This window comes from Squalius cephalus (assembly GCF_949319135.1).
Source record: "Squalius cephalus genome assembly, chromosome: 23".
Classification (NCBI taxonomy): Eukaryota; Metazoa; Chordata; class Actinopteri; order Cypriniformes; family Leuciscidae; genus Squalius; species Squalius cephalus.
In genome coordinates, this window is record NC_137144.1 from 19,185,165 (window position 1) to 19,212,193 (window position 27,029).

The following is a 27,029-nucleotide window of genomic DNA, read 5'->3' on the forward strand; positions in this document are numbered from 1 at the left end:
ATACAGAGTTCGGGGTTGCTTCATTTACACTATTCCATGATTCTCTGGGTTTTAGCTGCATTTCTGAAGCATTTTAGGTGTGTGAATGTGTGTGTGTTCAGACATGCTTTAAAATTATGGTAGCAGCTGTTTGCAGACTGTGGTGATGGTGATGAGTCTGGTTTCCTCAGGTGAGGACTCCGAAACCAAGAGGCTACGTACTGCGAAAAACATTGCTGATCTGAGGCAAAACCTTGAGGAAACCATGTCCAGTTTGAGGGGGACGACACATATCAGTCACAGGTAAAACCAGTGTGACGTGCGTTTTATTTTTTCTCATATTTTGTGTATGTTTCAGCCTGATAGAAGTGACTAAAGTTAGTTTTATTCATCTAAAATATTACTTATCTTAAAGGAATGTTCTGGGACTTTTTCCTCATTTTCCACACTTACAATTGAAGCGAACGGTGCCAAGCCGCAAACGTTAAAATTTACTGAAGTTTTAACAGGAGATTTATTCTAAGTGATTTTATAGAATTATAAGCTTCAAATGTTTGCTTTAAATCATTCATTTAAAAATAGGCCCCATTCACTTCAATTGTCTAAAAGTGTCGAAATGATTTTGATCAACCCAAAGATGATCTGGCGAACTGGTGATCAACCCAAAGGGCTCCCGTTAGTGGTAGTTGATTCTTACTGCACTTTCTCTGGTGTCAGTTCATGTTCAGACTCTAAATGACTTCTATTCAGTAGGGTTGAAGTGCAACATGACATTAATAATGACTGGGCACAGACATCACAGCACAGTTCAGAAAGCACCCCATTGTTCCCGGGTGTGTGAAACCTTTTATCTCTGGGGGTTTGCGAACGGTTAAACTCTAAATGGCTTTGAGGAAGACATTTTGATTGGCATTAGGAGCTCATTTGGGGGGTGCCGGGTTTTTGTCTTTGCCGTGATCAGTTTGATACGCGTCTCGGCCTTCCAGGGTACAAAAGCTGGCCGTGAAATCGTCTGGAGGCCACATACTGCCTGCTAATACTAGATAAAAAGCTTGTTTTAATATCCCAATGAAACCCTGTCCCGATAGGATGCATAATTTTGCCAGCAATTCAACAATGCTTTTTGCTTGCTGCTTGGACTCTTTCTTTCAAAAAGGTATATTTACCCAAAAAAACTTTTATAATTTACTCACCTTCATGTCATTCCAAACCCATATTATTTACTTTTCTTTTGTAAAACATAAATGGATTTTATTTTTGAAAGATATTTTGCAGAATGTCCATGCTGAAATATATTGTCAGATGTGGCTTGCATTGTTGTTAGTTACAGTAACTAAAACTACATGAATTAGTTGAAATCAAGCTGGGAAAAAAAATGTAAGTAAAGAATATTTAAAAAAAAATATTGGCAACTTACTAACTAAAATCAATATAAATTAAAGCTAAATGGATATATAAAAAACAACAAAAGTGACAAAAGCACATAACAGAATTACTCAAATTAAAATGAAAACTGAAAACAGAAATAAAAGCCAATTTAAAATATTAGTTAATACTATAATGGCATAAATAATACTAAAATAACACTTTTTTTTCATTTATGAAAAACAGTGGTGATGTAATACTTTATCCAATAATAAATGGTTTGACTGTATTTTGTTTGAACATACAAAAACCTGAATTTGTCAGGTGCCTGAAACCCCTTTTTATCATGTAAACCTCTTCTTTGACACTTAAGATTTTTTAGGTTAAGAATAGGTGTTAAGCATTATGTACTAGGTCTAACAAGTGTGCAAACAAAATCAATAAATAATATAAATATACGTAATCATTTATTGATTATTCGCTGATCATTGGTGTGTTTTGAACATCTTAAATTCATTTGTCACATGGTGTTGTCAGTGATGTTACAACCCTTTTTTCAATATTGAAATCAAATAAAATAATGAACAAAGTCAAGATGTTAACAAACCTATAGTTAATGGTTATGTCATTAACTTCTCATGTTTTTTTTCTGTTTCACTACCTGCCAGCACTCTTGAGACGACCTTTGACAGCACAGTAACCACAGAGGTCAATGAGAGGGTCTTGCTTACCCTCAGTTCCCGCCCTGCTTCTGCACTGCCCTGGCGGCTGGGCTCATCCAGCCCTCGTCTACAAGCTGGTGATGCCCCCTCTTCAGGAAACGCGTTCGTACACCACGGCAGTGGCTGTGAGCGGCACACACACAGACATCAGACCTGCACACACAACGGAGTCGTCTGCGGCCTTGAGCTTTCAGAGAAGGCGGAGGAGCTGGAGGGCGTCGCCATGGAAACGCCAGGGTACATGAGTGATGGAGACGTCCTGGGCAAGAGCATGAAGGTGGATGGTGTTTCCAGTGGGTGAGTGTGGTTTGATGGTGTGTTTGCAAAAGTTTTCAAATGTTTCATCTGCATAACTATTGATAGATGATACATCAGCTTTAAAGGTAGGGTAGGCAATTATTTAATAAAAATGTATATACTAAATTAATATAAACAAATTAATACTAAAACATGTACATATATCTTCTGTGGAAGTCTTAGGACCAAAAAATGTTAGTCCAATCATTGCATTCGGTCCGATACGATGTCCTACCTGCCTGTCAATGTTTACATGTATATACACATAAACAAAATTAAGATATTTTACAGGTAACATACAGGTAAGAATGCATCTCTTTGCATCTGCCTCTGGGTGGCGCTCTTTAGTTAGTCTTTTTTGACTAGTTTATTTTGAGTGAGTTACTTTCAAACAAGAATATTGTAATCAATCAATTTTCAATCAATCAATCAACTTTTTTGAATATGCAAAATTTTGATGACGGCTACAAAAATGTGCAATTCATCCTTTTAACAAGTTAAAATGTCCGTTTAACACTCAAAAGATGCAGTGTTAGTGCAAGTGCGCAGTGGCTCGACGCGCCCTGCACTGAATTCCTACTGTGTCCCATGAGCGGTTAGCCACAGCTTTTTAGCATGTAATCATGTAACGCCGATCCAGCTTTCTTTATTCACTTCACTCTTTCATTGTGCCGTTCCCTAGGAGCTCTGCCAGTTTTTGCCTGCATGCTCAAAGTCCCCGGTGCACTGGTGTGGTTTGTGGCAACATGCAAATTACAGTATGTTTAGATGGCGTTGTTTCTTGGCTCTTGGCTTTGGTTTGGATCATGCAATCACATCCCAAGCCCGCCTGCTTCTTTATGCAGCTTTAAGTAGCTACTGACATAATTGTGCATTACTGTAAGATAACATTTTAGAATCCTCAATAGCTCTTTCATGTTAGCAGTTGTTTTGTTCATATGTCTGTTATCAGCTGTTAATTTCGCAGTCCATCAGTAGGACATGAAAACGCAACATGTAGCCTGTGGTAAGAGAACGGGAGTCAAGGGTCATGGGAAATATTCATGGTTGAATCCTGAGAGAGGGCGAATATATGAATATTTGGGGCACAAAGAGAAAGAGAGTACTTGAATTTACCTCACAGAGATGCATTTAGCTGACTTTTCATGGAAAAATGTGCAACCTTTTGACCCCATGGAAGAGATATGAGGGTTGGATCCAAATTTGGAAATGCGACTAAATGCACAAACACACGCAGCAGATTCAGAAATGTCGTGCATAATCTTTCCCTAGTCCTGTTCAAACAGGAATCAGACAGACACCTTTTATTGGATTCTCATATTCCTTCTGCTCAGTGCTGAATTCCAGTAGAGTGATTCTGTCACCACAAGAAAATCTTTGTGAGACATTTGATCATAGTTGGAAAGCTTTTAAGCCCAATTACTGAGACCATATATGGATGGATTTTGAAACGCAGTCAACATTGGGTACTTACAGCAAATTCTGTTTCTAAAACCTGATGCTTTGGTTTGGATTAGTGTCTTTTTACTAGCTTATCTTAGTACCATCTTAGTTACATGTTCGAATAATCGGATAAGGATAACATAAAAGGCATTTAAACAATGTTTTGTGGGAGATTATGTAGGGAGAGTCTTGATTATATCCACTGAGATTTGACTGAATTGCGGATGCTGTGATTTATATATTTTTATAAAAATTTTATTTGAACATTTACAGAATATTTTGTTAGAATTTGTAGGACAAGTACTGATTATCCATTGAGGTGTTTTTATTCTATTCTATTTTTAATAACTTTTAACTGAGTAAAACTGAATATTTTTTAGAAAAACATAAAGGACTGATTTTATCCATTGGGATTTGATTGAAATGTAGATGCTATTTTTTCTTTTTCTTTTTTTTTCTTTCCTTGCCTATTCAGCCTTGGTTTTGTCAGCAGACACTATAGAGAGAAAGTTATTACATTTAGATGAAAGATAATAGAAAGAAACATTTTTGTTCTTTACAACGGGGGTTTTCAACCATAGCACCAGGCTATTATTTGATTATACATTGTCTATCTATCTATCTGTCTATCTGTCAGTCTGTCGAGACTGCTGTTGAATGACTTGTAGCGGGGTCACCAGGTCAGGGCAAATGAATAACTCCATGGGACAGAGTGTTTAACTAGTTTAAATAATCTAACAAGCCTCTGTTGCTCAGTAACCGAAGTTAAACAGAAGCCGTTGATCCCAAATGTGCCCAGTATTGCACCTGTCAATGAGGTACATAATAGGAAATATTGTCCAGTTATAACCTCTTCAAAAAGTATAATGCTAGTACAGTTCAGAGATGGTATCATATCGTGGTTCTTGTGATGTATACCATAGTAATGTTTATTTACCAAATTCATGTACCATGCCAAGACAATTGCCGCAGGCTACAGAGTAGACATACTAAAATAAAATGACTTTTAATCAGTTTAATCAATGTTAAATGGTCACATAAATCTACTAAACTGGTTTTGTCACTGTTTTGCTGTTTAATAAAAACAAGCCAATTTAATATTTGTACTGTACTAGTTGCTAAATCTTTGCTAGATGCTTTGAAAATTATGATTGATCAACCACAGGATTGTGAAATTCATATTTCCTTCTTCTGATCTGAATCACACCTGATGATTCATGTCTTATTTAATTACTTGTCTGAACTGAAAAACGTAAATCATTAGTGTGGCGTATGCTGTTTGGAAATGTCCCACCTGTCCAGCAGGTTAGTCAGCCGCCCAGATGATGAAACCGTCACCTGACTCAGAGTGTGATTGCTTCACAGCAGGAAATGAGAGATCAAGCTAAAGGATGTGTGTCTTTTAAGATGCTGTGCCGTCTCCATCTGCAAACCTAACAACCAAAACTAACTCACTCCCATTATGATAAGCAATCTGATAGTACCAAAAAAATGCTTATTTTTATATTATAAATCTGCTTAGTTATCTATTATGTGTTAATGTTACTGTATGTAAACATTTATTAGATTATTTGATAACACCTTTACGATAAGGTTCCGTTTTTTAGTTGCTTGTGATAGAACTAACAATGAAAAATACCAATGCATTTTGTGAGCTTATGTTAAATTCAACCTTTAATACATTATTAATATTATTTAATGGATCTGTGCTAACTAAAAATAAATATGTATTGCTCATTGTGAAATTAATGTTAGCATTAATGTTATTGTAATGTGAATTACTAATTATAATTGTTCTGTTAAATCTAATAACAAATATTGTGAAATAGTTTATATACCACCACATAATTCATGGATAAAATCTATATTATTTTTTACCAGGAGAATTTATTTACTTTCAATAAAATAATGAATATTGAGGAATAACATTCATGATGGATAATATTTAATTATATATTATTTAAATATTTATGTAATTACTGTAGTTATTGCATTTGTTCATGATTCATTACATGTGTCTATATATATATATATATATATATATATATAATAAGATTTATTAATCTAAAAACATTGTCTTTTAAAAAAAAAATGAAACACCAACAAGGTGTTTAACAGGTGTTGTAGTAGTTCTGTCATGCATGAGATGTACCTGTTTTACTGAGAAAATCATATTAACCTGAAACATTAAGCTTATCGGATCAGCCTGTTATCAGCGCTGCTCTCCCCCTGCTGTAGTTTTAAGTGTTTGGTTCATATTGCTTGTCGCCAGAGGGCAAATGACTGTTCTTTGAGAACCTGTAGAACATCCACTTAAATGGCTCAACAGAGTAAACACTCATCCACCTTGTGCCTCAGGTTAAAACACACTGTCCCACACAGCTCACCTGTCCACTTCTGCCTGCAGTCAGACCCACAGTCTGTCTTATTTAATCTCCCTCTCTCTCTCTCTCTCTCTCTCTCTCTCTCTCTCTCTCTCTCTCTCTCTCTCTCTCTCTCTCTCTCTCTCTCTCTCTCTCTCTCTATCTATCTCTCTCTCCTCACTTCTTAATGAAGTGTGTTCTTAGGGATACTAGTGCCCAGAAGAACACAGATAGGTGCTTACAGTAAGAACATAAACACATAAGCACACACCTTAACAGTCAATAGACATGGTCATGTGAAACCAACGACTTTCTTGATTGTCGCAGTCCTAGTTTGTGACTTTAGTGAGGTGAGTGAATAATTTGAGTTGCATGTTGGTAATGGTTTTGTTTGAGTTAAACTGAAATAGGCACTAGGTCTAGTTTATAGCTGCTTTGGGCTAATATGAACTGTTTTTGAATTGAGATTCATTTTAACTAGCTAAATAAAATTGTAAAGTTTATATTGAGAGTTATACTATGTGAGGTTTCATCTGGAACTTATTAAAAATAAATGTTTGGGCATAGTTGGTTTGTTGTTGTTGTTTTTTTGAAAAATACGTTTGTACGTGTTTGTAAAATGTTATGTATTATATTTATTTTTTACGCATATAAACCCTTTATATTTCAAAATATCAATATATAACATAAAAATATCAATTATAATAACAAAATATCTTGGCTTTGAGTAATTCACTATGGTTTGTTATTAAATGACTAAAAACGGTATCTTCCATAGCAATTGCTAGACCATATTTATTGAGACCCCAATCGTCTCAGCCATGGTTATTATTAACTAAAACCAAAACCATTTAAAAAAAGTACATTGAAGTACCTAAGTTAAGTTGAAGTACCTAAAACTAAATAAAAAATAAAAATAAAAATAAAAAAAATAAAAAAAAAATAAACGAATTAAACCTATTATCAAAAGCCATACTACTATACCAATACTAATCAACACTGATCTGACCTCCCTGAAAATCTATATAAAATAAGTATATAAAAATACATAGTTAATGTGTCCTTTCGGTACAATCCCTGACAAGATCTTCTAACATTATAGCACGTCACTACCTATGCGTTTCCACTACATGTAGTAAAACAGGTTTTTCCTGTGGCTGATTTCTCTTGACATTGACAACCGTTTGTATTCATGCTGTTTGTAGAGAGAATTGAATTCATTTGTTATTATGAAAGCGAACGTCCAGACACAACATGCTGTCAAAGGAGCTGGATAAGTATAGATCAAAGATCATCAGACGGCAGGCAACATCATGTAAAATAGCTTTTTGTTAATGCGTCTCGCTACATATTTAACTCCAGTGTTTCACAAGTAAGCCTGTCCATGATCCATTAACAGATAAGACGCCGCATTAGACCTGTAATTGCGTCTTGTTTATATCTTGTGTGTTAAACTAGCATTTGTGTGTGTGTCTGCAGCTACATGACTGACGGAGGTCTCAACCTATACTCCCGGAGGGTTAACCGGGTCTCGGATGGCATGAACTCCGTGAGAGGGACCGTTCACCACTTTAATCCCAAGAGTCAAGAAGACACTGATAGGTAGGACTTAACCTTTCACCTTTGCATTGCATGCACTAACTCACCCTGTAGACTCTCATTTTTCATGTATTCTGTTTCTTATGATCAGTATTCCTGAGTGTAGATCGCCACAGGATGTATGGTAGTCAAACCGGAGCATTTCAGATGGGCAACAGAGTTGCTTTTGTTTCCTCACAATGGAAGAAAGTAGTCATTGTCTTTGTAAGCGCCAAAGGCAACAGCTAATGCATCAGTTTAGACATACATCCACTTCTTTTTGTGTGTGTGCGTGTGCTCTCACATTCGGTGTGCTTTTGTGCCGTCCTGCAAGCCCTGCGGCTGTTTAACATCCCACATCCCTCAACATTTGCGCTGTGTCTCCTCAAGCGCAACAATACTGTCTGTGAACATGGAAAACCGTCTGTGTTTTTACTAAACACATTCTGAACTGACAGTGGATGGCATATTTATTATTAAATGCATCTGGTGACTCATTAGTTCAGAATAGAAAGATGTTTGATTTGTCTGCTTTAAAAGGGAAAATGAAAAATGTAGAGATAGAAAACAAATACGTAAGTGAGGATTTGGAAGAAATGAAAGTGAAAAGCAGTGGGTGGGTAGGTAAGTAAGAATGATTGATGGGAGGATTGGATCTGAAAGAAGCCTCAGAAAAGACTGAATTTTCCTTATTTCTTCTCAAAGAGTTTTTATTAGTGATCATCATACGCTGCTCATTGATCATTCATGCATCTCGTGTTGTCCAAACATGCATATATTCTGTGAAACACAAAAAGAAGATATTTTGAAAAATGCCTGTTTCTTTTCTTGCTGTTTTGGACCCCATAGAGTTCAACAGTCAAGTTCCGCAAGTAAAAATCCCATGGGGAAGTGATTTTTGATAAGTTAAAAACCTTTAGAGACAGACCTAATGTGAGCTACAATGTTGATAAACAATGGCTTAAAAAGTTGGCAGGCACTGTTGCACTTTATTGACTTAAAAAAAAAAATTGTGTTTTCGTAGAAGAAAGTTTGCATAGACATGAGGGTGAGTAAATGTTGACAGAATTGTAATGTTGGGTGATATTGGTCATTGACATTTTGGTTTGACAGTCCAGTCCTGCAAAGTGGACCAGACATTGTCTGCAATGAAAAGTCTGGCTCTGCAAGACTAAATTTCTCCTGCCCTTGATGAAGTCAGTGCAGAACATCTCGCAGATAAAATGGCATTCGATCAAAATCTTGGCAGAAAATGAGTCAAGAGTCAGATTGATGACGTACAGACCAGCTTTGTAATCCATGGTTTTCCAAATAAGGTCATTTTCTTGAGCCCATCCAGGTGTGTTCCCAGGATTCTGTGCCCAGTACCTGTCAAGAGATCGCCTTAGTGCCCAGATTGATACAGGTGAAAGAGGGATGATCTAAGACCTTGTGAAATGTAGCTGGAGGGCAGGGATGGTGAGAATCCAATGGGAATTCCTTTTCTGTCCTCTTTCTTACTGGAAATGCTTGATGTCATGTATAATTTTGGAATTCTTTCTCTAACAGCAGCTGGTGTAAAAAAAACGTTATTTTGACTTGCTTTGTCATCAAATCTTCCAAAACAAACTCCCGGTCAGTGAAGAAAGATGAGGTGGTTCGAACTTCAGTGAGGCATCCCTCTGAGAGCCCCTTAAAATCCATCATGAAGGGAGCCATGTTGGTTTTGGAGTTGGATGATGTGGATGCTGTAGAAAATTATTTCGATTAATTTGCGCTGTTCTGTAAATTCAGTCAGCACTCCTGTGATCAGATCAGAACTCTCGCTTTGATGGTTTGGTGATCCTTTGCAGCTGATGATTCTTCTTGTTTTGCTTTGACAATATTTGCCTTGCAGATGATAAATTCTATTTCATTGATATTTTGCTATGATTACTATAACCAGGGCATATTCGCGTAAGCACGCTAGTGTTGTCATGATACTGGAGTTTCTAATTTCGATACAATACCTTGAAACGCATCGATACTCAATACCATTTTCGATACCACGGGGAAAAACTGCCGCATAGATATTTTTAATATCATCTCATGTTTTTTGTCTATCCATTGAAAGTCTAGATATTCAATATTTTCAAGCTTCAAAAAGTACATGACACAAGTAACAGTAATCAATATGAATAAAGCGGGTTTAACCCAAGTCTTCTGAAGAGACATGATATATTTATATTAGGGCTGTCAAACGATTAATCGCGATTAATCGCATCCAAAATAAAAGTTTGTTTTTACATAATATATGTGTGTGTACGGTGTATAATTATTTTCTATATATAAATGCACACACATGCATGTATATATTTAAGAAATATTTGCATGTATATACTGTGTATATATATTTATATTATATATAAATATTTTATATATAAATAACACATTTTTCTTAAATATATATGCATGTGTGTGTATTTATATATAGAAAATAATTATACTCCATACACACACATATATTATGTAAACACAAACTTTTATTTTGGATGCGATTAATCGCGATTAATCGTTTGACAGCCCTAATTTATATATATTATGCATGTCGCACCTGTGTTTTTTGTGATAAAGGAAATAGGACCACCCTGTACTTTTACATAGGCGTACAGACACACCCTCAGAAATGACAGTCGTCTCAAGCATGTGGTGTCTGAATCTCAGTGTAGTTTCCTGCCGGTGGAGGGATGTCCGTTTTTCAGGCCCGCGATGACTGCTACATTGTGTGTGACTGTGTAATTTGGCCGTGGCAGTTCAAACACGGCTCTGAAACGTGATCGGGGCGTCTCGCCCTGGAGAAAGGGGCTCGGGGACCACGTCTGGACTGAAAGGAGAGACCTGGTCAAATCCACACCCACACACAGAGGAAATGTGCCATATTGCACACACATTTGTGGGTCAGTGGGTTTCTGTTCTTCGTTTCATTGCATGTGAATGCCTTTGGTATGCTACATGCTCTAAACCAGATCAGGCTTTCAGTCAGATCAGATTTCGCTACTGTACCTTTAAGACTTCTGTATGTAAATGACCTTTATGTAATGATTTTCTTACCTCCGTCTACCAGTGTACTTGACATTGTCGTTCATCAGGGTTGGCTAAGTTACTGAATACAGAATATATATATATATATATGTAAACAGGGTCATGTGTTAATCATGTGTTAGTCATCTCAAACTAGGGCTGGGTAATATAGCTGATATATATATATATATATATATATATATAGATATATATATATATATATATATATATATATATATATATATATATATATATATATATATAGCTTGAATATGCATTTAAATATATCTTGATATTTATGTATTTGAAATCTGAAATCTTATATTTTTATAATATAATAATATAGTAGAAAAATCCATTGTTTAAAAAATAAATTAAAAAAATCTGATTTGTATATAATTTTTTTGTGCATTTTGTGTTGTTTTATTGTTTTTATTTTTTTCCTTCATTTTTTGTCAGATTTTTATTACTTTATATTGTTTGTGATATTATTTGTATTAGTTTATAAAAAGATTTATAATATATTTAAATTGTATATTATTTATTTAATAAACCTTCATATATTTTTCAGCCTTTTGATTAGACATTTATCTTGATATTTATGTATTTGATCTGAAACCTCTTTTTCCTGTAAGAAACCATTATTACAGAGTAAATTCAAAACATTTAATATATTCAATGAAAGATGTAAAATACAGTAAAAAATCTGGTTTAAATAATAATAAAAAAACTAAATGAAGACAAGGAAGAATCATTTTAATTTCTACAGACCAATATAATAAACATCAATGTTTACATGGATGTATTTTTACAAAAACATTTTAATAAAAAAAAAGGCACACTGACACTTTTTTGAGTGATGGTGCAAACAGTTTAAACTGATTCACAGAAATGTATTTTGTTACTTGCAAAACTAATCATCGCAAATATATTGTGCATATCCAGTATGTTTCCCATTAAAAATCATTGCAACTATATTGTGAATATTCAATATATCACCCAGAAGGAAGCTTTGCGTGTGAGTATGTCTAGAGCAGAAAAATGATATGCCCCCTTTAAGCAATATTTGATTTATGACTTGCGTTGCAACCTTAGATTATTTTTCCAAAGGCATTTACATGGAATTGAATGTGCTTCTTTCTTTTTCCTCTCATTGTGTTTAGGTGTCAAAATAATTGATATTTCTCTATAATGCAGTTTTGTATTTTGTCAGTGTTTGTCCGCCAGTGTTGTTTGGCTGTTGATAAATGAATGTTTCTGCCTACTGGATTTGACCGGAAGTTTTGGGTCTACAAGACCTTCCTCCTACACAAATGTGCTCTCCAAAAGAGATGCAAAAAGAGAGATGAGCTGGCAACTTGCCTTCTTGCCAACAAGCAAGCCCAGCAGGGACAGTCATTAAGTTCATGGGAGGGCTGAAAAAAATCTCTCTCCGCTTTCACGCTTCTCTTGCACCCTCTGCCCCTCACCACACACCCAGACTCTGCAGTAAAAGCGCAGTGGCGATTGTGTTATGGCTGAGACTGGTTAGGATCTTTGATAGCATTGGTGTGTCTGGTTCTCAGAGATCTGATCATGTGTCCTTGTGATCTGCTGTACCTGTAGAGTGCCAGATAGAAATGGACTGAGAGAACTGAACGCATTGGACTTGACAGACTGGGCTAAAGCTTGTGTATGAGGCTGTGAAGTAAGTGTGCTATTGAGGGTGACAGCTGAAGTCTCTTTGTATTTGTGTGTGAGTTTGTAGATGTGTGTGTCCAGTAACTATACCTGCAGTTTATTTTGGCTGGTCTCGAACACTTCTGATTAAGTGTTAACGCTTTACATAACCTGAATATAGCTGTTTTTAGGTCAGATGTTTTCTTTGTTTGTTTGTTTTTGTTTGTTGTTTTATTTTGTTTTGCAGGGATTTTTTTTATCTTGTTTTGAAGGGTTTTGTTTTGATTTTGTATTTAATTGTATTTGCTTTATTCTCGTTTTTTATTTTTTAGAATTATTATTTGTTATTTTTAATATTTTACGTTTTTGTATTTCATTTTATTTGCTTTATTCTCATTTTTTATTTTGTATAATTATTATTTGTTATTTTTAATATTTTATGTGTTTTTGTTAATTTATTATTTATTTTTGTTTTTCATTTTATTTATTTATTTACTTATTTATTTATTTTCATTTTGGACCAAATAAATATATTCATCAATAAATTGATGATAGGTTTTTGAGATGTGTATTGCTCTTTTCATATGACACCAGAGCAAAGTCTTTTATATTATTATAAATATTATAAATTTTTGTAGTAAATATTTGGTTATATTATTATAAATATTATCAATTTTATATATTATATATTTGGTAATATTATTATAAATATTATACATTTTGATTAAACATTAAAAAGTAAAAAAAAAGTAAAAATGTATTTTAAAAAAAAAATGAATCGGAACACTTTTAGCATATTTCACATTTACATTTACATTGGCAAATAGCTATTGAAACGGGCTGGTCTATTAGGCCTAAAAAAAAAAAAAGTTTGGTTCCGGTTGGTTGTCAGTTGAGGTCATGGGTCGGTAGGGATTTTTTTTTATTTTATTTATTTATTTATTTTCCTCCAGTGGCAGGTTTTACACACACACACACGTGCTGATTTTAAATGTGTGTACCGGTACTTTTACGACAGTGATTCTGTATTCCCGTTTAAAGTCTGTTGTTGCCATAGACACGCAAAACGCACACACACACACAAAAAGCCTTCGCGGGAGTTTGACAGGCGATCTCATAATAGATTAACATGGAGGATTTGAACTTGAAAAACGGAGTGTACAGACATCTTTTTGTAGTCAAACAACATTCTTTGTTATGTTCATTTATGTGGTTTATTTGATTTTGATGCTATAAATTAACTAGAAGCAAGAGACGATCAGTTAGTTTTAACTGATGATCTAAGGGTGTACTCACACTAGGCACGGTTGCCATGAACCGGGCCCGAGTACGATTGTCCCCCCTCCCCACTCCCCCTCTGGCCTGCACTCACATAGGGTTTCAGCATTCGTGCCGGAGCACGCTTACGTCATTATGGTGCAACGGTTTCGGGATAAACAGAAAGAGCGGCGCTCTCACTGAACACAATGGAGTCCATCGCTCTGTTTACTTTGTGGATAATTTTGAGTCGTTTGGTCCACGGTGGTCCACAGCCCTCTCACAGCCTGTTGTTAAACAGATCTATCGCCTTTGTGGCACGAACATTTTCACGTAATCGTGCTGCTCGTATGAGGAGGTTTCGCATTGCACCTCTGCCGTAGACCAAAGCGACCCTTTCCCCGCCAATGTTGGTTTTGGAGCGTCGCAAAACCGTGACGTCGCGCGTCCTGTTCCGTGCTCTAGCACGGTTAGCGCTCACACTGCATGCGAACCGCGCCCGAGTCCAACTGAACCGTGCTCTGGCCCACCTCTTCCAAGCGGGCCAGGGCCGGCTAATCGAGCCGCGCCCGGGCACGGTTCGGAGCACTCACACTAGTCAAACGAACCGCGCTTTGGTGGTCAAACGCACTCGGGCACGGTTCAAACTGGCTAGTGTGAGTACACCCTAACTTACAGCGATCTGTTCGACACATTCAAGAGCCACAAAACGGTATTTATTGTTTACATTTCTTTAAAAAATGACCACATTTGAAAGGTGAAATAACCAAATGAGACTTTGTTTCATATTAAAAGTAAGCTGGTAATGTTAACTATGTCCTGTCTGTCAGCATGTGTTGTCAGTGCCCTCTCTGTTCCGCGATATATTGTTGACCCCCCCCCCTCCCCCCTCCCCCCCCCTCTTAATGTTACGATTTCCAAACCTTAAGTTATAGCTCACTTTAGGAATTGACAGTTAAAGGGTTTTGATGCAATACTTAATGGTTTTTAACGGATTACTTAAGTGTAAAACAGCATTTAAAGGAAACTGTAATTTAATTAACGATGTGTGAAAGACCGTTCTTCCCCAGTCTCATAAAATAAATTTGGGTCGCACATAAATTGACAGGGTCGGTCGGAAACCGGAACCAAACAAATTTTTTTTTTAGGCCTTATTGGTAAATTAGTAACGAGTGAAACCCAGAAAGTAATTGTAAGTTTGCCTTGCCTGCAGAATTCCTGCACAAAGGGAGACGCAGCCTCTGTCTATTGTCATCTGTTACGCTTAAGTCATCAACCTCATCCATCGCCAAAACTGCGATGAGTGTAAGTCTGGTTCTTTCACCTTAAGCCCTCAGGACAAGCTCAATGACAGCATGTGAAGCATTCTTCACTCTTAAGCTGCTTAAGTCGCCACCCGTGCAATTATTTTTTATTGGCGTGTTGAGGCAGAACATTTGGGAACTCTATCTTTTGGATGTTTTAAATGTAAGACATTGATTGATTTGTCACTTCGGGTTGAATCAAGGATGCAAAAGAACATCCGTCCATTTGTCCTTGACACGTCTGGTATTGATGGAGAAAGCGATATGTAGAGAGAACTGTTTCCTCTGAGGTTTAGGACGGGTGAACATGGGCTCTGAGGGGGGCTTAGCAATCACATCAGAGCGGACCCCTCTCCAAACAGTTAAATGGATGGGACGAGAGAGAGAGAGCTCTTATCTGACATCTGAGGAAACAGCTACTTCCTTTACCACAGTCTATACATACAACACACGTCTGGCAGCCAATGCTCTGTGGTTTCTCATCTGATGGAGATGTACTGTACGTTGCTGAATAGGACTATTCAGGAATTATGGTATTGGAGCTGTTGACCAAGTATTATTGTTTGACTTAGAGGAAAGCGGAAGTTGCTCATTCTTAACTGAGAACACTTCTAAAGGTCTGTTCACACCAAGAACTATAAATATATAACGATAACTATATTAGCGTCCACACCAGCACACAATATCGTTCTGTTTATTAAGCGTGCAACAGTTTTGTTGTCTGCTGCTTTAAATGCTTGTAAAAGTAGGATGGATTCTGATTGGCTGTCAATGTTTATCGTCCATCAGCTGAAAAAAAATCGTTCCAACTATATTATTTCTCTTTTGAATGATTTTTAGAACTTGCATTCCATTCTTTGTTTTCAGCAACATGAAGTGCAGTAAATAACACATACATGTTACAAATATTACATTACGGAATGAGAGAAGTTTTGCAGCTTGGTAGATTCTGAAGTCCACGTGTACAATTGTTCACGTGGACAATGCGATTGTTTTTACGGGGAGGAATCGCACCTTTAACCGTGCTAACTGGATGCTTGAGACAATGATCTTAATCACTCAGCACAGCCATCACACCCAGCAGCCCATTCACATGCAAATGTGGCCGGAGAACAGGAAGTTGGAGATGGAGGGACAGAGAAAAGAAAAGAACAGACTAAAAGACAGAGGGAGGAGGATTTCCATCAACACATGGGACCCCCATCCCCCCACAGTGTGTGCGAGAGAGAGAAAGAGAAGGAGAATTAGTCATATAAATGGATTGGATAGTGTCAGTAATACTTAATTAACTACATTGTTCGGGAGCAGGAACAGTTGTTTTCAAAACAGTTTTTCCTGAAAAAGCTTTTTCCAGTAACAAACTACTTTTTTTTTCACCAAGTAGCGGTTTAATCTAATAAAATGCTATAGAACGTTTTTTTTTTTTTTTTTGTCAACCACAACTTTACAGCAATAGAAAATAATAATGTCTGCTGTGTCATGTAAAGCATTGAGAGGATTCACTAGGGAATCTGTTCCTTTGGATTGATTCGTTTAATATCTATCTATCTATCTATCTATCTATCTATCTATCTATCTATCTATCTATCTATCTATCTATCTATCTATCTATCTATCTATCTATCTATCTATCTATCTATCTATCTATCTATCTATCTGTCTGTGTCTTGTTGTTTAACTATAAATTATTAACATATAGCTTAAGCTATAGTATGAGCAATCGATATTATGATGATCTCATTTTGTACAGGTATTTCATATGAGAATTTATATTTTGGGGAAAAAAACAATGCAAAATGTGCAGCTTTTGTCTACCATCATGTGCTGTCGCTATGTGTATTCTGTGAGTGAAAGTGAGAGACAGAGAATGAGAACAAGAGAATATTTGTGTTGTTTCAGTGTGGCTTGTGTATTTGCAACAAAAGAACACATAGAAGTGAAATAGAGGGATGGAAACACAGGAAGGAAAGAGAACAACAATAGAGAAATAGTCATGAGCTTAATGTCCTCTTGGCCCGTACAGACCCATTGGCTACAATAGAGCTCTTCTCTATCTCTATTTATTTTTATCTTAGCATTTGTGAAGTGAGAACTGTTCTACTACCTTTTCTAATTTGACACTTTTTGCAGTTAATTTTAAATTTAAATGTTCAGCCTTGTTGGCAAAGCATATTTTCACTAAATACCCACCTTTGCTCATGCAATTTACCCTTTATACAAATAGCATATTATTTCTATTTCAACTCCGTGTACCAAAAGATACAGTAAAGCTATTTAAAATGTTACAAAATATTTCTATTTCAAATAAATGTTCTTGAGCTTTCAATTCATCAAAGAATCCTAAAAACAATTATCCACAGTTTCCAAAAAAATATTCAGCAGCACATCATCATGTGACACTGAAGACTGAAGTAATGATGCTGAAAATTCAGCTTTGCCGTCACAGGAACAAATGACGTTTTAAAATAGAGAACTGTATTGTACTTCACAATATGACTATATTTTCAAATATAGACTTCTATCTTGTTTGATCATTGCTTTGTCATGTAGCTGCATATTTGCGATGAAGGCGTTGTTAGATACTGAATTGTGATTGTTTTTTATGACGCATATTTTATCACACGTATTATGCAAATCTAGTATGTTGTTGTTGCAAGCTGCTTTGCCTTAGCATGTTTTTTCCATATTCAAAACGATTCAAATCATGCTCTGCGGTTCCCTAGAAATCAGCCCAGGGTCACAACAACCGACGTTTGAGGGCTAAAAAAGTTGTTGTCTTGTTATATTTAATGTTATGTTTAATTCATGTTGAAGAGAAGAGAGAGAATGCGAGCAGGATGGAGAAAGGAACTACTCCGAATTCCTCATGCTCACTAGCAGCTCTGTCATTACAAACGTCTGGCGGCAAAGGTTTGGGCACGAGGGCTGGAATCTCTCTCTCTCTCTCTCTCTCTCTCTCTCTCTCTCTCTCTCTCTCTCTCTCTCTCTCTCTCTCTCTTTCTGTCTGCCTCTGTGTTATTATACAAAGTCACACACTCAAAACTGCTCTATGAAGACATAAACCTCTTGTCACAGTCACACTATATATATAGTGTGACATATATATATATATATATATATATACACACATTCCCAATGATTTTTAAATGTTTATTTGCACTTATAATGGTTTTAACGCTAGCAAGATTAGCAGCTACTTGTGTTTTTATGTATTTGTGTATACAAAAACAGCTCAGATGCTACATATATATGGTCTCGTTTGCCCACAAAGTTTTGTGCCAATGTTTAAGGCCAAAAATGTGGTAAACGCAACAAAATTGCATCTTTGTCTGTTAGCAGGATCTTTCCGCTAAGGATTAAGGCAGCTTGACCTTTAACTATGGGATGTGACCCTTAAAAAGTTTTGTGAACAACAGGGCATGAGAACGTGAAGCATTGCGGAATGAACTAATTGGCCGGGTTTGGTGAAGTCTGTAGGTTAGTCACTTATTGACTTTGTGCCTTTTAGCCACAAGCTAGCCACACGCTAAACCCCAGACAGACACAGAACTGTAAACCGAAAATGGATTCCCACACTCGTATCACGGTGGACTATGCTTCCAAGCTGTAAAAACACACTTAAGCCGTAACTTATCACAAAAGATGGTGTGCTTTAGAAGATTAGCCTACTCCTTCACACACCTACACACACTTTTAACGTACACACAAACACGTTTCGTGTAGGAACCTGCCTTGCCTCAAACCTGTAAGGTCACCTGGGATTTACGACACAACGCAGATGTCCAGATCTAACTCGTGTGAAGACGGTGACTGTCAAACCTCTCCTACTGAGATGAAAGACAAACTTTTGAAAACACATTTGCTTGCCACCAGTTGATATATGAAATAAAATATAAACATAAATATAAGATGAAAATGTTTAACTTGAAATATTGCCTTAGCAACTAACTGAAAAAAGCTGAAAGTACTAAAATTACTTAAATAAATAAATTAAAGCTATATAGAATTATAGTTTTAAAAGGAATTATTACAAATGCACAAAACAAAATTACTAAAACAATAAAAAAAAAAAATGAAATATACTAGTGAAAGCTAAAATAAAATTGTTCTGATCTTGGATCTCCCAAAATTTTTAAAGTGATAGTTCACCCCAAAATTGAAATTGTCATAATTTTTCACACTCATTTTGTTCCAAGCCTATATGACTTTCTTCTTCTGTGAAACATAAAAGACAATATTTTGAAGAACTGTTTTTGTCTCTACAATGGATGTCAATGGGGTCCAAAACAACATTGCATGGAAATTTTTCTAAATATCTTCCTTTTTGTTCCATATTTTTACATACATTATATGGTCTTCTAGATATTAGCATCAGCATTGGCCATTAAGATGCATTAGTTGACCACTTCAGTTCACATTAATTCTATAGATCTATACTGAGATATACTATATCTCCTACTGTTTGCCATTAATTGTCCCTCTCCCCATCTTACTACAGATAACTTTAGGTTGATTTGTGAGTATTCACAATAAAAAGTTGATAATAGCAGGTTTTTCGTCCACTTGAAAACACAATTTGATTAAGCTTTAGCTCATTACACATGAATAATTCAACTTAATTAACATCTTCACATTCTTTCTAATCCAGCTCTGTCCTGAGACCAGTTTGTAGAGTCAACAGCCATCTCCTTTTGAAGTCCTGCCGGGCTTAAAGACTGCTTTGTGATCAGATTACCATTCCTTCAGTTGGTAAAGCCGCTCCCCTCAGCTTGTGGTTGGCTGCTGGGTTTGTGTGTGTGTGTGTGTGTGTGTGTGTGTGTGTTTGCGGGGAGAATCGGTCTCTCTCTCTCAGAGCAGTGAGAGCCAGAGTGAGGGAAGGAGTGCAGTGGAGCTTTACTCATGAAGCTGCCTGCCACTCAGCCAAACTTTAGCGGCCTCTCGCCGGTTGTCCCGGGATCAGGCTCTTGCCAGGGAATTCTGCAGCCTGGCTCCGACACTCTGAGGTAGAGAGGAGGAATTTTCTTTGTTTGAGGATTTATGGGGTGGAAAGTTGCTTTGCCACGTGGGACTGTTTTTGTGTGAGTGTCTGAGTGTGAAAGAGAAAGGTGTGTGGTTACACCGCTTTACTGATTTTTAGATTGTATTAGAATAAAATGAAATATACATTTAATATATTTTTAATATGTGCTAAGTATTGCTGTTATAAAATAAAATTTGAAATTGTGAAAATTAGTAATATTAATATCTTAATGCTATTTTGTTTCTCAGGTGCATTTTTAAAGATTTTTTTGTTTGTTGGGAAAAAAAAGAATGTACTGATTAAGAATTGGATTTTTACAGTAAATGTGTATGAAAATGATTGTCGTCATGTTTAATTGTATACAGTATACTCAGAAATCACAATTTAAGCCAGAATTTCCAGTATGATTTATGTACTTTATGTATTTTGTAACAGTATGAAAGGTGAGGACTGTGATTGTGTTCAGGTTTGGTACGTGTGTCAGGAAACATCTTTCTTGCTTTTTGTCAGGTATTGACAATCTCAAAATTTAGGACACTGTCATAGCTTTGTCTGTTTTACTTTATTTAAACACATTATCAATCAATGGTTTGGGGTCCATCAATTTTTTTTTTAAAGAAATTAATACTTTTATTCAGCAAAGATGCATCAACTTGATCAAAAATGCCAGTAAATACATTTATAAGGTCACAAAAGATTTCTGAATTCTGTTCTTTTCACATTTCTATTCATCAAAGATCCAACAAATTATTAAGCAGCACAACTGTTTTCAACATTGATAATAATAAGAGATGACACTTAAGACCGAAGTAATGGCTGCTGAATATTCAGTACATCGTCAGGAATACATTTTATTTTACAATGTATTAAAGTTAATGTAATAATATTTCACAACATTACAGTTTTTTTTCTGTATTTTTGATCAAATAAATGCAGCCTTGGTGTGCATAAAAGACTTCTTTCACAAACAAACAAAAAATCTTGCCAACCCCAAACTGTGCTGTAACATTTGGAAAGCTAAAAAAGCATAGTCGCCACCACCATAACAATTAACATGAACATTTTTCTCAAAGCAACAAGCTTGTCAATGACCCATACACTTTTTGTCTTGCTGTTCCTGGTTAAAGTACCTTTCCTGATCTCCCACAATGCCTGGCAACAGGGCTGGGGTTGCTGTAGAGATGGGTATCCTTGCAGAACTAATTGATAGGCCACCCAAAGCAAACAGGACAAGGGTGGTGTGTGCAGTCAAGCTGTAGCTCACAACTCCACGCTGCTCTTCTAATAACAGGTCTTTAGAAAAAAACCCAATTTCCTGCCCTGTGGATCAACCCCCACTATATGCTTTTACTTCTTTGGGGCTTGACACTAATCTAATGTCCCAGACGGGGGAAGGGACGGGTGCCGGTGTTTCTGCATGCACGCGCGTGTTTGACTATGGTGGGATAGATGACAGGTTGTTTTGTGGCGGTTTGCGCTCGGTCGTGTCACACCTGTGTCCTCTGTCACTGCTAATTAATTAAATTTGCCAATTCATAATATTAGTTTAAGATTATTGGTGAATGTTGTCGGTGTCGGTGGTGAGGGACTGTGTGTGAAAAAACAAAGCAGGTCAGACAGAGAGAGGTTTTCTGCCGTTTTTATTCAAAGCAGGTTTGACTGTATGATTTGCTTCGTTGCCTCTTAGACTGCAATTGGGATTAAATGATTGTTTAATCACCCTTGTGTCATTCCAAACCCAAATTACCTTTTATCTGTGGAACATAAGATGAGAAATTAGCACTTTTAAATGCTCTCTAAAGATATCAAGCCTAAAAAAGGACACAATCACCTTAAGAGAATCCTAAAGATTCATAAAAGTAGTCCACACAACCCATTTGCTATATTCAAAGTACTCTGAGGCCATTCAATAACTTGAGGTAAGAAACAGACCAAATTGAAGTCGTTATTCATATCTAATCTTCATCTCCGGTAAGTTGTGATCACACAAGTCTGAGTCATTTGTGAACAAATCATTCAGAATGGTTTGTTCATTGGCTCTAGAAGACCTGGTAAATAGTGCATGAGATGTATGGACTATGCTTTTATCAAATGTTCATGGTCATTTTGCATTCTTTTTGAGGCTTGATGTTGCAATTTCACTTATGTCTCACAAATCTCACATGTATCGTTCTAAAATCGACCTCAACCATTGTGCTCGATACCAACGATACCAGATTTTGCAATAAAAAGTCATATTTCAACATGAAAAAAAATTGTCATCAAATTCTTCCAATACCAAATTATCTGTGATATGTTATTCACATCAATGTCTCTGTACTTTTATTGTATGTCAATAATTGTCTTATGACAGATGAGCCGTAATATTTTCCTCTGAGTGGTTGTAGTCACTCTTTACCCATAGTTCTTAAGTTTTTAACTCTGTTTTGTGCTTTTAATTTATTCAAAATGTTTATTTTCTCTCTGACATTTCAGAAAATTCCTTTGTTTGAATTCCATGCCTCTTTCTAAAGAGTTCAGAGGCAATATTTTGCACACTCCCCTTCTATTTTGGTCTGGTTTGCACTTGGGCAAAGCAAGGGGAGGAATGTCTTTGGATTATATTGGAAAGAAAGAAAGAGAGGAATGAATTCTTTGAACATGTATAAAAGTACCACTTTCTGACCCACCTCTACCCTCTATGCCACCCACACCCTCTCTTCCTCTTGCTTTCATGTGAGAAGTATTGTGTGGACCTTTTGCAGAACTTTGTTTTGTTGTTGTGAAGATCAGAGAGGTTGACTTGCTGGTCAACAAGGAAATTGTATGTTGATCTATTCTGTTGTGTAACTTAAAAAATGGGACAATATTGCATAGGAGTTGGTCGGGTTGACCTCATTTATTCAATACATCGTATTTAAAGCATTAATTCATAGAGTTTTACTTGTAGTATAACTTTATATGTACACTGCCATAAAATACTACTTACTATTTACAATATTTACAATTAATACTGACCTACTTTCATATTTACTTTTTTAATATAGTTTTCCCCCTTTTTTACTTTTACGAGCCAGTTTCAGGTGGCAGGTTCTCATTCTAATTTAATAAAACTTTTAATTATTCTCATGCTAAAATAATCTAATAAAAATATCTTATGAATAAATAAATGAAAATATTTAATGAATATTTAAAATTAACATTTAATATTAATATAGGCGTTCTCATTCCATTTAATAATATATCTAACAATGTTATTTAAAATATTCTCTTTAAAAATCTCTTTAAAAATATTCTTTATTAATAATTTTAATAGTATCAATAATAAACTAATATTTAATGTATATTCAAAATTAATAAAATAATTTAATTTTAATATTTTTTGCTGCATTTTCTTAGAAGACAACGACTTTTACAAAAACTTTTAGTGGAGCACTACTATGTAAATGGCTTCAGATAAACCAAATGCACTAAAATCCACAAAACAATGATTTGGATTTCATGGCGTCTTTAAAAAGGAAGAAGTGACTCATTCGTGTCTGTTTTCTTTCCATTTTTGGGGGCTTTTTTTGGTGTTTGTTTGCTTTCGCCATCTATAGCATCTGATAGCATATGGCAAACGATGAATGAAGCAGATCATTTAAGCAGAGACGTGCAAGCAGACAAACACATTAGCACAGTGTGTGTGTGAGAGCTATTAGTGACAAATAGCTCCAATGGGACCAACTTTCTCACAGCTCATTAAAACAGGAACCACAGACGTCCTTTCACTCCAGTTATGTCGAGTCAGTTATGACAGACTTGAGCTATGGGGACTTTGCTCATATCAAAACAAGTATTTATTCAGGTCTTTCGCAGGACGTCAGGACTGTGGTGGATGTTTGAACACACGCCTCTCTTGATTCATGACTGTCTGTGAATGAGCTTATGGGCTGGTTTGTTTGCCTGACTGATCATGAGAAATGAGGAGGATTAGGTGGTATCTTAGGTGTTGATAAGATGTTTTGTTGCCACACACTGTTGATAAAACTAGTTCTTTTAGCATCGCTCGAGGCTGGAGTAGCCATAACTGGTGGCTTGTGGGAGTTTGGGCAGTCTGTGTTTGGATTTAGCAAATAGCATGGAGGGACTTCCTGTTTACACACCCACAATACATTCATATCAGCAAGTGTAATTTTCTCTCTCTCTCAAGTCTTGAGTTGAGAATAATCTTGAGAATAGTGTGATATTAGCTTTACCAACATGGATAAAAATTGTTTTTTTAGCCTCATTCAAAAGAAATTTTCCAAATGTATAATTCTGTTATTGTCAGACTTTGTCAAATAAATAAATAAAACTTTTATTTATTTGAGATAAACATATGTTTTATATATGTACTTATATATGAGCAATATCACACTTGTAGTTGTGCCATATTGCTCTATATCAGCACAGCTGTGATCACAGCCATGCTGATATGGAGCCATATTGCATATACTCATGTGACATTGCTCATATATGAATAAGAACCTTTTTTCGTGATTTGAGATAAAGTAGCAAAATGTTGATTCTGGTATTGTCAAATAAATGTCTTTTTTTTTTTTAGCTTGATTCAAAATGAATTTTCAAAATTGATAATTCTGTTGTCAAATTAAAAAACAAAACAAACAAAAAACATACAAATGTTGCCTTATTTATGCTAAAATACCACAACTGCTGATTGTATCAGGTTTTTAAAAATTAGGACACTTTTTTTAGCCTGATTTAAGCTACAATAGCACAATTGTTAATTCTATTGCTGTCAGTTTTTATGATTTGACAATAAAATGTACAATCCAAATCCTCTCACAACTAGGTTTTCCCTTTATCTAGTAGTGCCTTTGGTCCATATGATTTTGGTTGAGTCCTGCTGAGCATCCTAATGGATTTCGTGGGGGGATAGCAAAGCAGAGCGCACTGAGAATTTGAGGCGCAGAGCTAATTAAAACAAGTTTTGAGGAGCAGAGAGACGCGCCTAATGTCTGAAGCATGATGGGAATGCAGGTTTTTATGCCCTCACTGTCCCGGTGCAGACTTCATGACTCTCCACAGATGTTGTTTTTGCTTACCTTTCCTTCCATTCCTACATTTTCCATATTATGATGAACATTCTGAATCCATGTATTCTGTTTTATTTCTCGCAGTCTTCCTTTCACTATATTGATATCATGTTCCTCAGAAATGTAGAGAATAAACTGTTCCTCTCTCTTTCCTCTTTGTTCTCAGTTGGGACGACAGCAGCTCAGTCAGCAGCGGGATCAGTGACACCTTGGACACAGATGACCTCAACACCAGCTCGTCCCTTAGCTCCTACGTCAACACCCCATCTGTCCCACACAGAGACGTAGATGAACAGGTCAGTCATTGATACCAAAGGCAACTTCAGAGCCTCGTGGTCTACAGAATCAGAAACATCTGTAGAACTTCACATGGGAAACAACAGAGCACTTAAAAAACATTAACATTATAAAGTCTACATCTATCGTTCTATATATATATATACTGTATATAGATAGATAGAAAGATAAATTATATTATATGTATATATTTAAAAATGTATAGAATGTTTAGATTTGACATTTGTATTAAACAGGTAAAAAATATATAATGATGCATTTTCATATTCATTTCATATTTCATATAATTTCATATATATTATTAATATATTAAATATATTAAGAAAGTCTGAGTCTGGAATAATAGTAAATTAAAATCTATTTAATATTATTTTAATATAAATCTATTGAGTAATCTATACAGTATAACTGATAAAGGCACTAAAAAGTTTTAATGTAACTTTTAATATGTATGTATATGTTTTATTATTATTTTTATTTTGTTCCAATTTAGCAGACTTTAAGTATACCAATTTAGTATACCAAAAGTATACTAAAAAAAGTAGACTTAAAATTAATTGCAGGGTATTTATATTAAGTACATAAATATGTAATTTTATTTGTATGTTTTTGTAGTACACATAGCATAAAATAAATGTATTTCAAATAAGTTAAACCTTTATATAAAACTTTGAAATCTGTTCATTTGAATAAAAATCAACCCCTGGGGCATAAAAGTGCCTAACTTTGAAGACACCCATATATAGAGCCATAATACAGAGAAATCTTGCAGTCTTACAAATATCATGTTGAACTGTTAAAAAGTCCTTTAATTGTATTCACCATCTCTGTTTATCATTACATGCAATCAAAAACAGGCCTGCACATTTATAGCAGTGCTTTGGGAGCGGTTCTGTTGCTTCATTGTCCCTTTTGATTCAATGAAACATTGGTGGGCCCTTATCAGAATTGGCCTGAACCCGCTGTGTGCAGTCTTTGTGAGTGTGAGTCAGCAGACCGACTCAACTCTGCCCCGGTGATTGATCATCTTTACAAGCTCAAAGCAGGTTAACATATGCTGAACAAATGGACCAGTACAGTGAAGCTAAGCCACTGTGTCTATCTAGCCTGTTCTAACAAGATGAGCTCTGTAAATCCAGACGTGGCACCCTGGATTCTGTGCCAATAAGTTTGTCCACACCTGTGGCTTCTTGGTTTGTGCATATGTGTTGGTCTTTAAATGTTAAATCCATGGCCTTATTTATCTACAGTCTTCCATATTCATCTCCTTAGATGAAAACACTCATGTTTCTCCATTTGTTTTTGATCTTGGTTCTGCAAAAAAAAAAAAAAGGCCCAGATGTGGTTTTCAGTACCCAGTGTTGTTTTAGTATTATTGAGATACTATTTTAGGTTTTTTTATTTATTTTTAGTTCGAATTAGTTTTTATTTTAGTTTTTTTATTGTAATTTAATTAATTAAAGTTTTAGGAATTTTGTTGTGTATTTTTTCACTTTAATGTTCTTATTCAGTTATTGTTTAAAATATTTCTATATAGATTTTTTTATTTTAGTACATCAATTTAAACTAAGGCTACATTCACACTGACATTAATTCATACAGTCTTTGGGAATGACAACCGCATTTACTTACAGGTGTGAGTCTCGAAA

General features: G+C 35.6%; 1 protein-coding gene across 1 annotated transcript in view; it reads left to right on the forward strand.

Moving 5' to 3' along the window:
• nav2b (neuron navigator 2b) overlaps nt 1-27,029 on the forward strand; it is a 69,574-nt gene that overhangs the window by 18,949 nt on the left and 23,596 nt on the right. Inside the window, exons 10-13 of the mRNA XM_079858596.1 lie at nt 171-282; nt 2,013-2,363; nt 7,649-7,771; nt 25,250-25,379. Coding sequence (XP_079714722.1) covers nt 171-282; nt 2,013-2,363; nt 7,649-7,771; nt 25,250-25,379 — 716 coding nt within the window. The remainder of the gene's footprint in view (nt 1-170; nt 283-2,012; nt 2,364-7,648; nt 7,772-25,249; nt 25,380-27,029) is intronic.